At 36.9% G+C, this 12348-nt stretch overlaps 1 protein-coding gene across 1 annotated transcript; it reads left to right on the plus strand.

The window, feature by feature from the left end:
* Positions 1 to 1387: 1387 nt before the first annotated feature.
* Positions 1388 to 6765, plus strand: aqp3a (aquaporin 3a). The gene is made up of 6 exons (XM_053610243.1): positions 1388 to 1560; positions 3994 to 4120; positions 4313 to 4450; positions 4535 to 4638; positions 5227 to 5444; positions 5525 to 6765. Exons 1-6 carry the CDS (start codon positions 1453 to 1455, stop codon positions 5700 to 5702), a joined length of 873 nt encoding a protein of 290 aa, XP_053466218.1. The 5' UTR covers positions 1388 to 1452; the 3' UTR covers positions 5703 to 6765.
* The last annotated feature ends 5583 nt before the right edge of the window (positions 6766 to 12348 follow it).

The raw sequence follows: 12348 nt of genomic DNA on the forward strand, positions 1-12348 counted from the left end.
AAGACCTATTGATGAGCCCAGATAAAATGGACAAATGCTTTTGGCTTACTGCAGCATGAATACACTTTTAAAATGGTTCCTCAAGGGTCCTTTGGATGGATTATGGTTCTATCTTTCTAAAGAAAGTCTCTGTTCTACATAAGGTTCTACAGAGAACTTTAAAGGGTCCACTAAGAGGGAAAATCTAAATATGGACCCTTCTGTTCTAAGACAGCAGTGCTTGAAAATATAACTGTAATAACTGAGTAAACTTTAACTGTAACAAGCCAAGAGGAAACTGTGGTTAGGTATGAAGCTGCAAATTGCGTTTGTGTGCATTTGTGTGCATGTGTGTGTGCATGTGTGCACATGTGTTTTCGTGTGTGTGTGTGTGTGTGTACTTTTGAAGTTCTCAGATTTTATATTAGAAGTGATAACAGATTAAATATCCTTCAGGTGAATTAACAGCATTATTACATTCTTCCACGCCAAAGCTTACAGGTGAAATGTCTAACCTGACTTTTGTTGTTTTTTTAATAATAATGGAAAATTGTATATTATGCTGTATCTTTTTATGAAACTTTATGTTTTTCTTAAACTCCTGTAGCCCAGTGTTTGAACTTAACATTTTGTCTTAACATTTTGTCTTTTTAGCAATTTCCTCATTTCAGAAATTTGACATTTGCTGACGGGCATACTGTGGCTTAGTGGTTAGCGTGTTTGCCTCACACCTCCAGGGTTGGGGGTTCGATTCTTCCCAACCATTGCCCTGTGTGTGCGGACTTTGCATGTTCTCCCCGTGCTTTGGGGGTTTCCTCTGGGTACTCTGGTTTCCTCCACCAGTCCAAAGACATGCAATGTAGGCTGATTGGCATGTCCAAAAAGTGTCCATAGTGTGTGTGATTGTGCCCTCTGATGGATTGGCACCCCATCCATGGTGTCTCCCACCTTGTGCCCCATGCTCCAGGTTCCCTGTGACCCAGTAAGGATAAATGGTACAAAAAATTGATGGATGGACTTTTGCTGACTAGACAGACTTCTGTCTTCAGGACCAGCTCTAAGGGGATGCTTTTGCAACTATATTAGGCCAACTCAAATGAGGAAATGCACTTTTGTCGCTTCATACCCTGTACTGATGGGACTTGAGACCAAAAGCTTTTGTCATTAAAAGGATTTAATTCTGACTGAGGTTATTTGACTCTTTTCTACACAAAATTACAGTCAATATCAGAAAGACGATGAGTCAGTGGGGCTGATTTCATGTCCACATTGGAAAAAGAAAGCAGCCATTCTGGACAAGTGGATTAGTAGGACTAAGCAGGGGGTGTGTGTAGAGGCTGGCCATGAAACATGAGGGAGGGTTGGGCATAGGCTTACACAAGTATAATAGAAGGATGTTGGACCAAACTGAAATCATTCTACTGAGGGACGTAAAGTGCAGCATTCACTTGGAGTCGAGAACTCAAAAGGAAGATGGGTAGGCAAAAGATTCTGCTGGATAGGATTGCTCGCACCTTCCAAATTCGTAATAAGCTACTGCGCCAGGCTTTGGCTGAATGCTTGGGCACACTAATCCTGGTAGTAAGTGTCCTCCTCTTCTTTGCACTCTCTTTTATTAATTAAAAAAGCTAAAAAATTTTCATTAACTAATAAAGTTAATATTTGTATAATTTCTCTAGTTCTGACATCATTTGCCTTTAATAGCATTTGTGGAAAGACTTTAAAATATACCTCAGTGTATTTGCTCCATTGCTGCTATTTTCATTAGCCTGTGGTTATATATAGTATTGAAAGGCCAGTAAATAATGTTTACCTAATTAATGCTTTTATGAGCAGATACGTATACAGTGTACAAATAGCTGTAACTAGTTTTGACACTGTTTGCCTTGACTGGTTGATAGATTTGAAAAAACACTTTAATTTGTAAAATGTTATTTTTTTCTGTTCTCTCTCTCTCTCTCTCTCTCGCTCTCTCGCTCTCTCTCTCTCTCTCTCTCTCTCTCTATATATATATATATATATATATATATATATATATATATATACGTGTGTGTGTGTGTGTGTGTACATATATACAGAGAGAGAGAGAGAGAGAGAGAGAGAGAGAGAGAGAGAGAGTTTATTCTAGAGTTTATTAGAGTGATGGCCTGTTAAATTTTCTTTATTTCTATTTTTTATTAATATATTGTTTGGCATTTGCACACCGTGGAAAGCAGTTCCTTATTAAACTACCTGTGTAAAGACACATACATTGAACCAATTGCATACATCCATGAGTAAAGGGAGTGCCCCAACACAATAAGTTTTTTGACAGAGGTCAAGCCTTGTCCCAGAATAATAAATTTCATGGTTAACCATGTCTGCTTTTAAGTGGTGTCTAAATCTGACTGTGGGAAAGAGCTTTAGGTGACTTGGAACCACAGCATTCCTAAAATGCAGTCTTTCTTGTTAGTATATTTGTAATATACAAAGACTTTTGGTTAACCCATTGAAACTATAAGACACGGAGGGGAGATTTAGGAATGTGTGGCAGTGGCTGGAGACACTGCTATAGGTTCCTACCTCTAGAAGGAGAGAATTGAAACATGACTCTAAATCTGGTACATGTTGTGTCAGAGACAAAGATTCAAAGAATGAAACATTCACAATAAAAAACAACAACAAAAAAAAAACAGAAAAAATAGAAAACAATGCACACTGTGATTCTGTTGGTCTTGACAGGGCCTGCAAAAAAATGTACAGGAGATGTAACACAACAAGGACAAAGCATATTGCTCAAGTGTCATGACACTCATGAAATCATGAAATCATGACACTCCACCCTTTACCATGGTCTCAGTTTTGTATAATATATCAGTGAAACTACTTGGAACTCTTCAAGATTACAAACAATTTTTTTTTAAAATAAGAAGCGTAAAATGTATGAATAATATAACATTGAACATAGATATTTAAATTGGAAGTACGACATTTGCACACTACCAAACCACAGCTGACAGAGCAAATAATTTTACTAATGATGGTAAAATGAATCATTTGAATGTGTAATGTTTAACAAAATATTAACCCCATTACTAGGGTGACTGAAGTGATGCAGGTGTGCAATATCAGAGCGATTTCAAAATAACAGGAAACATCAACTGACTTAAATGGTTTCTTATAGTTCTCTCTCTCTATATATCACACACACACACACACACACAAACACAATGGACAGTTTATATATATATATATATATATATATATATATATATATATATATATATATATATATATATATATATATATACACACACACACACAGTATATGGGGATACAGTGACTTAGTGGCTAGCATGATTGCCTCATACCTCCGGGGCTGGTGGTTTGATTGCGTGGAGCTTGCATGGTCTCCCCATGCTTCAGGGTTTTCTCCTAGTACTTCGGTTTCCTCCCCCACTCTAAAGACGTGTTGTAGGCTGATTGGTATCTCTATATTTTCTGTAGTGTGTGAGTGTGTGTGTGTGGTTGTGCCCTGACTACTATTTCTGTCAGAAAATAACTGAAAGGCATTTTGACTACTAATGTTTAAGGACAAATGTGTCCAGCAGATGCCAAGATTGGAGTGAAATTAATGTGATCCAGACCACCTAAAGAATGGAACAATTTATGCAGACCATATGAACTATGATTCCATACCTGGTGTTTCTCAGAGAACTGGCTGTGCGCTGGCTAGGTTTACAACCAACCTAATGTCCACTTACTACTCTTACAAACCAGACACTCTTCTGGCATACTACTTAAGGTAGTCTAGATCTGTCAAGAGCTACAGGATCAAACAAGTGATGCAGTTAGATTGAAATTCAATGACAAATTAAAAAGACTGACTCCCGAAGTTTCAACCATATCTACCATCTTGACCTACACCCTTCTGATGATATCTTCATTCTATTTGAATAGTTCTAGTATAAAAATACTCTTTGTATCAAGTTTATCTTGTTTTGGTGCTTAAACCATTCTATTTTCCCTCTGCAGATGTTTGGCTGTGGTTCAGTGGCTCAGTTAATGCTCAGTTCAGGAACTCATGGCATCTTCCTCGCTGTAAACTTAGCCTTTGGCTTTGGAGCCACACTTGGAATCTTGGTGTGCGGCCAAGTCTCAGGTACCACAAATTCTTATGATATTGAATGCTAATTTGCCCACTGTGTAGATATGAAGAAAATAATAATTTTAGAGACAGAGATGTTCTTAGGAATCAAAGCAAATAGTTTTTAAAAAATGCTCTTATTGCATCTGAAGTGTTTTTATCATTCACTTTTCCTAAATATAAGGCCTTTTGCCACCAACTCCACAGGAGGTCATCTGAACCCAGCTGTAACTTTTGCCCTCTGCCTTCTCGGAAGGGAGAAATGGAGAAAGTTTCCAGTGTACTTTCTCTTCCAGACACTTGGTGGATTTTTTGGGGCTGGTATCATCTTTGGCATGTATTATGGTAAGTATCACAAGATTGATGCAGTGTAATAGAATTCAAAAATGCTGTTCATATTTTTAAAATCATTGTTTTCCCATATTTAAGATGCTATCCAGACATACTATAAAAAAGTAAATGAACTACCAATGGGAATCTTCGCCACTTACCCCAATGACCACGTTAGCACCGCCAATGGCTTTTTTGATCAGGTTAGTAATTACATGACTGCATTACAATATCAGTTGATGTTCTATAAACAGTATGCTTATGTGATGTCTAAGTTCATGGTTTCATATAACTCCCAATTTCTCCAAATTCTTTTGAGTTCAGAGTTGAGGTCACTGGTATGTTTACAACTTGGCAGATGCATAAACCAAAAAGTTCAAAGTTGCATCTGCCAAGTTGTAAACATACCACTGACCCCAACTCTCCAATTTTTTTCTGCTGGTCACATGGAAGTCATGCCTTCAGCTCTATAAAACAACTTCACACCATTTCTGACTATAGTAATTTTAATGTATCATTGGGCATGCATTTACAGCTTCATCACAACAGCCAACACGTCAAATGATGGCTGGCAAGTTAATAGATAATAAGAACAATTTCCACAAAAAAGTTTCACCCAATAACCAACAATGAGTATGACTATAATCTAAAATCTAGGTGTATGTAGCTATGTACTGTCCCTCTTTGTCTGTCAAGTCACTCAAACCAAGTGCGGCTAAAGCAAATGGATCTGACACTGTACCTTTATCTCACTGCCTCTTTATTGTTATTCTTTTCCACATAATTTATAGGTGATAGGCACAGCTGCACTGATTGTGTGTGTCCTGGCGATTATAGACCCTTTCAACAACCCCATCCCACAAGGACTTGAGGCCTTCACTGTGGGTTTCACTGTACTAGTCATTGGGTTGTCTATGGGCTTCAATTGTGGCTATGCTGTAAATCCAGCCAGAGACCTGGGACCTCGTCTTTTCACTGCCATTGCAGGCTGGGGCAGCATAGTCTTCACGTAAGTTAACCTCAACACCAAACCATCTGACAACCTTGTGATGAATCTGTTGATGTGATGAAACTGTTTCTCTCCAACAGTCATAAGAACTACTGGTTCCTAGTGCCCATCTTTGCCCCATTCCTGGGTACCATCATTGGAGTGATTTTGTACCAATTGATGGTGGGCTGGCATACAGAAGGGGATACACGGGACAAGCAAAAGGCAGCAGAAGAATCGAATGTCAAGCTGAATGATATGGATTCTTCAGTTCCCTAAGCTAGATTGATCAACATATCAACTAGCTCTACCACCATTTTACTCAAGATTCAATAGGTTATGAACAATGATACACTTTCAAGAGGTATTCTCACCTATCGTGTAGGGAATTTGCATATAGAGAGTAATGAAGAACAAGGCTGTATTTCTTCAAATTAATTACATTTCCCAAAAGTGCTACCATTTCTGTATGTCTTTTATACCCTGTGCTCTACACTCTGCACATCTTCAAGACTAAGTTCTCTTTCTTCATGACGAATTATATTAATTCTAGAAAGGAAATAAATAATGGAAACAAATTTCAAATTATGGAAGAGCACAACAAACATTGCATTTTCAATATGTTTTGTGCCATTTTTAAAAATTCAGAGATACTTTTGTACTTAAGTCAGTTATGGCTGTGTGTGCAATAGTACATGTATGCACACTTGCTTACATTTGGCTTACATTTTTTTATATCATTTTTTTACAGTCAGCATTCTTTAAGGCAAGAAACCTATAGGTCAGTGATGAACTTTTTGAGGAGAAGTCTTAGCTATTCCATTAGAACTAAAATAGCTTATTAGTATATTAGTAATGTTAATATACATTTAATAAACATAGGTGAAGAATTCACCATAAGCTATGTTTTTAGTTTTTCTTTCTACAGTAAATGTGATTTCTTTGGGCACTACTGCTATATAGTTGGCAAAGCCATATACATTTAAATGCCTGTTTACTTGGTTTACTGTTAATAAGAGAAAAAAAACAAAGTAAAAAATTGTCCTGCCAGAGCACTGCATTTTTACTCTATTTAGATTTTTACCAGCATTTATACTGACTGTGGTCCACGGCTTTTCTTACTGCATTTTTCCCCATATTGAGCAAGCATTTAAATTTGCATGGCCTTGTACATTTAAATGTATTATCAGACTATTATACATTTCTAGGTTTATTATGGGCACTATTATGCAAATTACTTTTAATATTGAAGCCAGAGAGGTTTGCTTCTGCATTCATCCACATTTTGTATATTGTATACTTAATGCCATTTTAAACATGTAAATAAAAACCTTAAACCTTTGTTAATTCTTTTGTTGATTTATTAGTTGTTACATAGCAATTTTGTCATGTTTTCTATCAGATGTAAACATGTAGTATTAAATAAATAAGCAGGATTAGAATTATCAGTCATGAATTATGCATGCATTATTTCAGTGAGAGTATTGGAGCATTGGTATTGGAGTATGGGAGCATTGGTAAATTGAGTTAAATAACATGCCTTAAGATTCATATAAAATTAATGTTGTAATTTCCACTATTAAGATCAGCAACGCTCTGAATTCACCCCCATCAGTATTGGCAAGCTTGTACACATGATGTTTTTGGGACTAATGAGGACAAAATTTAATCTTTGAGAAGTAATGCAAAGATCATGAATTGGATTCTACTTGCTACAGAGGTTATTTGACCCAATAATGACAGACTTTGGGATTTATTATTCCTATTATTAACGTTTTTTTGTTCACGCTTCAGAAACAATCTGTCTAATTTTTCACTACAACTTCTTACCTAGGTACTGTTTCATTATTACTTTAAAATGCTTCCTCATACTATGTAATTCGACTTGCATGGCTACCTTTTTTTTCCCTTTCCCATTGTACATGCAGTAGTGTGCACCCCGTTTCCACTGCATGCATCAGTAGTTCCAGGTAAATGTGAAGTTTTACAATTTCACAGGGTTACTGTTTCCATAATGAAGCCTGATGTTCATGCCTGTTATCTTTCATCTAAGATCTTCAGGGCAGCAATCTGTCCACATGCCTTCCATGGATTCCTGTGGACATCTGTTTTTCATGAACTTTATCTTATAAGGATTTTTTTATATATAAAAGGCATATTATCTTTATTGAAGTGTGAAAATCCAGGTTTGAAGCATTTGTGTGTTTGGGAAAATATTGACTACATATGGTACTACAATAAAAGAATATCAGAGGCTTTCCACCATGAACAGTGCTAATGCCCTAGCATGTAAACCTGTTTGGTGAAGAAACCAAGAATCCTGGCCTAGATGTCTCACTGATAGGAGATAGGTGTTCTTGGATCAACTTTGGCAGTTTAAAGTGATTATTTTACTGCTGGCAGTGAAATGGCTAATTTATTTCCAGGACTTGCCACATGCAATGTAATATTGTATGTTCTCAGTAGAGCATCATCAGTGCATCAACAGCAGGCAGGTGGCACAGCTGGACCTGATAGTGACCCATCATATTCATTATAACATGTGTCACAGAGTTTGGGTACAGGTGAGCTGTCTGTCAAAAAAAAAAAAAAAAAAAAACAACCTTTAAAGCTCTTAATAAAGTTCTTGCACTGTGGCATTCTATAGCACAAATGCACATTTGGTGTCTGTTCCTACTCAGGCTGCTGCTGTTGAAGGAGTGGCTGATATGGCTAGATTAGTGTCTGTTAGTGGCAAACTACCCAGCCCCTTAGAGGGGAGCAACCCAGATCCATTTTCAGATATTACTGACATCAGAGCTCAACATTGCACTCCAACTGCAAGCCTCTGCTGAACATGAGCTCCTGTGGTCTCAGCTCCTAAATCGATTTCAGCTGCCAAGTTAATAATTCACCTAGAAATGAAGTCAGACTTCTATGCTTATCAGTTATTGTTAGGCATAGGCGTTGGCATCTACAGAGTTGTTCAAGTTGCAGGGCACAAGTCAGAGTAGACTCTGAATGAGGATCTATACATGCTCACCAAACATGTGGTGTCAATGACATCAGAGCACAGTTAACACAGGGAATGTCTGACGTTCTGTGGGTTCCTAAAACATGCAAATAAATTGCTCTAAACTGTCCCTAGGTGTGAATGAGTGTGTAAATGCATTTATGCATGGTGCCCTGGAATACTCTGGCATCCCATGAAGGATGTACTCTTGTCTCATGCCAAGTGTTTCTGAGATAAGCTCCGGATCCAACACAACCATGACAAGATAAAGCACGGACTGAAGATGAATTAACACATTTAAGGTGTGGTCCCTTCATACATGCTATGTATAGAATTTATACCACACCGAGTGTTTTTTTTTTCCTCTCATAACTGCATTATACTGTGATATAATGAAAACTGGCATATAATGAAAAGTTTTATCAGGTTGCATAATTATCACACTGTGAATTTGGCATACATCTTTATCTTCAGTCAGTTACTTAATTGAGTGATTGTGGCCATTGTCACTACTGATTTTTGAGAGTTTAATTTGGTAGAAAAAGGAAAATGTATATTTAAGGATATAAAGTAGAAAAGTGGTTCTGTAGGATGAGCCTCACCTGGTGCAAGTGCCCTAAAACTGTCTTTCAGCTGAAAGCCCAAAATGCTCACACCGAAGCTATCATATTTGAGTCTTGTTGACATAATGTTTGTGTTGTGTTGCCTTGGGAAATTGAAGACATAAGAACCAAATGTCAAGATTTATGATGCTTGCTTACTTTGCACCATAAAAGGCATTTTAGTGGACCATCCTCCAGTAGTAAACTCTCATGCCAAGACTGTAGCCGTGGACACCTAGAGGGTGTTGGTCAGCCATATGCTGCCCATATGTGAAAAACACAGACCTGGAAATCTGTAGTGAGATAAAGTCCTGAAACATGTTTCCAAAGTCATGAATGCCAGGCTGTAAAACTCCTTTCATCATTTTACCTCCAGATGGAGAGTTTAGAGTACAGAATACCACTGGGTTTTTTTTTCCACTACCATCCAAAGAAGTTGGCCTCCTGTATAAATATGGCTCATCAGAACCATGTGGTACAAAATGTATATTAACTTCTGTCACCTTTTGTGGTCTTCCTTTTTTTTAATGAGTCACTTGCAAAGGTTCTATAAAACACTGACTACTCATGTAAAAAAAAAAAAAAGTCATAATCTACTGTAACAGTAGATGTAGGTTTGGCTGGAGAAAAGTCATTTCCTTATCAGATAGCTGGTTTCTTGGACACACATTTGAAGAAAAGAATAAAAAGTAGGGAAAAGACTAGTTATGCAATAGAAGAATTACAAAGGAAAAGCTAGATTTCATCTAACACAAAAATAATGTTGTTTTGCTAAATAAAGGAAGAACCTTCTTTTTGCAGAAATTATTAGTCCATGTATAAATCTGATATGAGCAAAACAAATATTGTGCTTATATGATATAGATTTTTATTATTAGTATTATTATTATTATTATTATTATTATTGTTGTTGTTGTTGTTGTTGTTATAATCTAATCTGTCCATTTTTCATGAATACTGTGGTCTTGACAAACAAACTGTAGGATTACTAGCATTAAATCCAAATTATTCCTATAACATATTTTTCATTTTACCCTTCCTCAGTACAAGTGCTGCTTCCACAATGAATCGCTGCTTTGTATGTCTTTTTTTTCCTTGTTAGCTCTTCTCTATAAGCCACTTCCGCTTTGAGAATTTGAAAACCAGCATGCCATCCATTAGTGTCCCTTTTCTCTGGAATCCTCAAAGCACATTGCTTGAAACAAACAATTTCCTAAACCTATTTTAGGCTTTAAGCTCTGATTATATCTTCACCTCTGTACTATATTTATGTTAAAGAGGAGACATAATTGAAAGGAAGCATTATCAGATGTTCCGGCCCAAAGTAACTAACAAACCCAACCAACTGTGATGTGCTTTGCAGATCAGCATCAGACGACCTCAGTTTTGACAAAATGCATTGCCAGTGTCTAAAGACCCCATATGATATCTATACCACTAGTCTCCAGGGTAAAAAAGAAAATCAAGTACGTCATGGCAGCAGATATGTATACAGAACTAGGACAGTCTCTACCCTATAAGGCTTGGATCCAAACAGCCCCAATTATTTGGGTGGAGACGATCTGTTATGTTCTCTTATCAGGACATTTTGCCCTGTGGGAGAGCAGATCCTCACTTAGGTTGCCGCATCTCCACTGCCAATCCACCAATCTACCATTAATGCCAAGAAAGCTTCCAATATAGACGGAAGATTTGTAGACAGTAACTATTATTGTTTAGTTTGGGTTATTAGTCTGCAAATTATGTTTACACTGACAGTGTAAGTCACTGTGATTGCCAGTTTCTTTGCACTGTAATACTATAAAAATTTGTAAACCAAGAGTAAAGTAAACTTCGTAATTTTGTTTCATTTTGTCAAATCCCTGTCCCATTTTGTATAATCCCTATAGCTTGTGAAGCTGTTTGTGTCTTTTTTTTTATTTAATAGAGCAGTACTGCAAAAAATAAATAGTAGCAAAACAGGTTTGTAAAGGAAACTCTTCTCGCACGAACGTTTGCAACTGATCTCACTCAGAAATCTGGGTCTTTGTTCAGACTTGCAAACATCAAGACATTCCCTGACTGCAAGCTACAGGTGTGTCTTTACATGCCTCTTTCCTACTTCAATCCTGTTATGTTCTATATGAATTTAGCACATGGAGCTGGGATTCCACTCTGGAATGGAAGAGACTGGTCTTCACACGCCACTGTCTAATTCCAGAAAGCTCTTGGAAACAGTAAACAAACAGACCACAATCATCTGCAGAGCTTTCATTCTGTCATTTCATTAGTCCAACTTTATTCACCTCAAAGCTCTCAAACATACAGATATATATATCAAGATCAAAACAGGGTTAAACATTACAAACAAATCACAAGTAAACTATCATTTATGTACAGTGGTGCTTGAAAGTTTCTGAAACCTTTAGAATTGTTTATATATCTGCATAAATATGACCTAAAATCATCAGATTTTCACAAAGTCCTAAAACTAGACAAAGAGAATACAATTAAACAAAAAATATTATACTTGGTCATTTATTCATTGAGGAAAATGATCAAATATTACATATCTGTGAGTGGCATAAGTATGTGAACCTCTAGGATTAGCAGTTGAATTTGAAGGTGAAATTTGAGTCAGGTGTTTTCAATCAGTGTGATGACAATCAGGTGTGAGTGAGCATGCTGTTTTATTTAAGGAACAGGGATCTGAAGTCTGAAGTGTATCATGACATGAACAAAGGAGATTTCTGAGGACCTCAGAAAAAGAGTTGTTGATGCTCATCAGACTGGAAAAGTTACAAAAACATCTTTAAAGAGTTTAGACTCCACCAATCCACAGTCAGATAGATTGTGTACAAATGAAGGAAAGTGTTATCCTCCCCAGGAGTGATCAACCACAAAGATCATTCCAAGAGCAAGACATGTAATAGTCCACAAGGTCACAAAGGAACCCAGAGTAACTTCCAAGCAACTAAATGGAATGGGCTAAAATTCCCCCAAGCCGATGTGCAGGACTGATCAACAGTTACCGGAAACATTTAGCTGCAGTTACAAGGGGGTCACACCAGATACTGAATGCAAAGGTTCACATCCTTTTGCTACTCACAGATATGTCATATCGTATCATTTTCCTCAATAAATAAATGAACAAGTATAATGAACTAGTATAATATTTTTGTCTCATTTGATTAACTGGGTTCTCTTTATCTACTTTTAGGGCTTGTGTGAAAATCTGACGATGTTTTAGGTCATATTTATGCAGAAATATAGACAATTCTAAAGGGTTCACAAACTTTCAAGCACCACTGTAGTTTTTTATCTTATCTTTTATCTTAATCGTACTCATAAT

The sequence above is a fragment of the Ictalurus furcatus genome, chromosome 22 (assembly GCF_023375685.1).
Source record: "Ictalurus furcatus strain D&B chromosome 22, Billie_1.0, whole genome shotgun sequence".
Taxonomy (NCBI): Eukaryota; Metazoa; Chordata; class Actinopteri; order Siluriformes; family Ictaluridae; genus Ictalurus; species Ictalurus furcatus.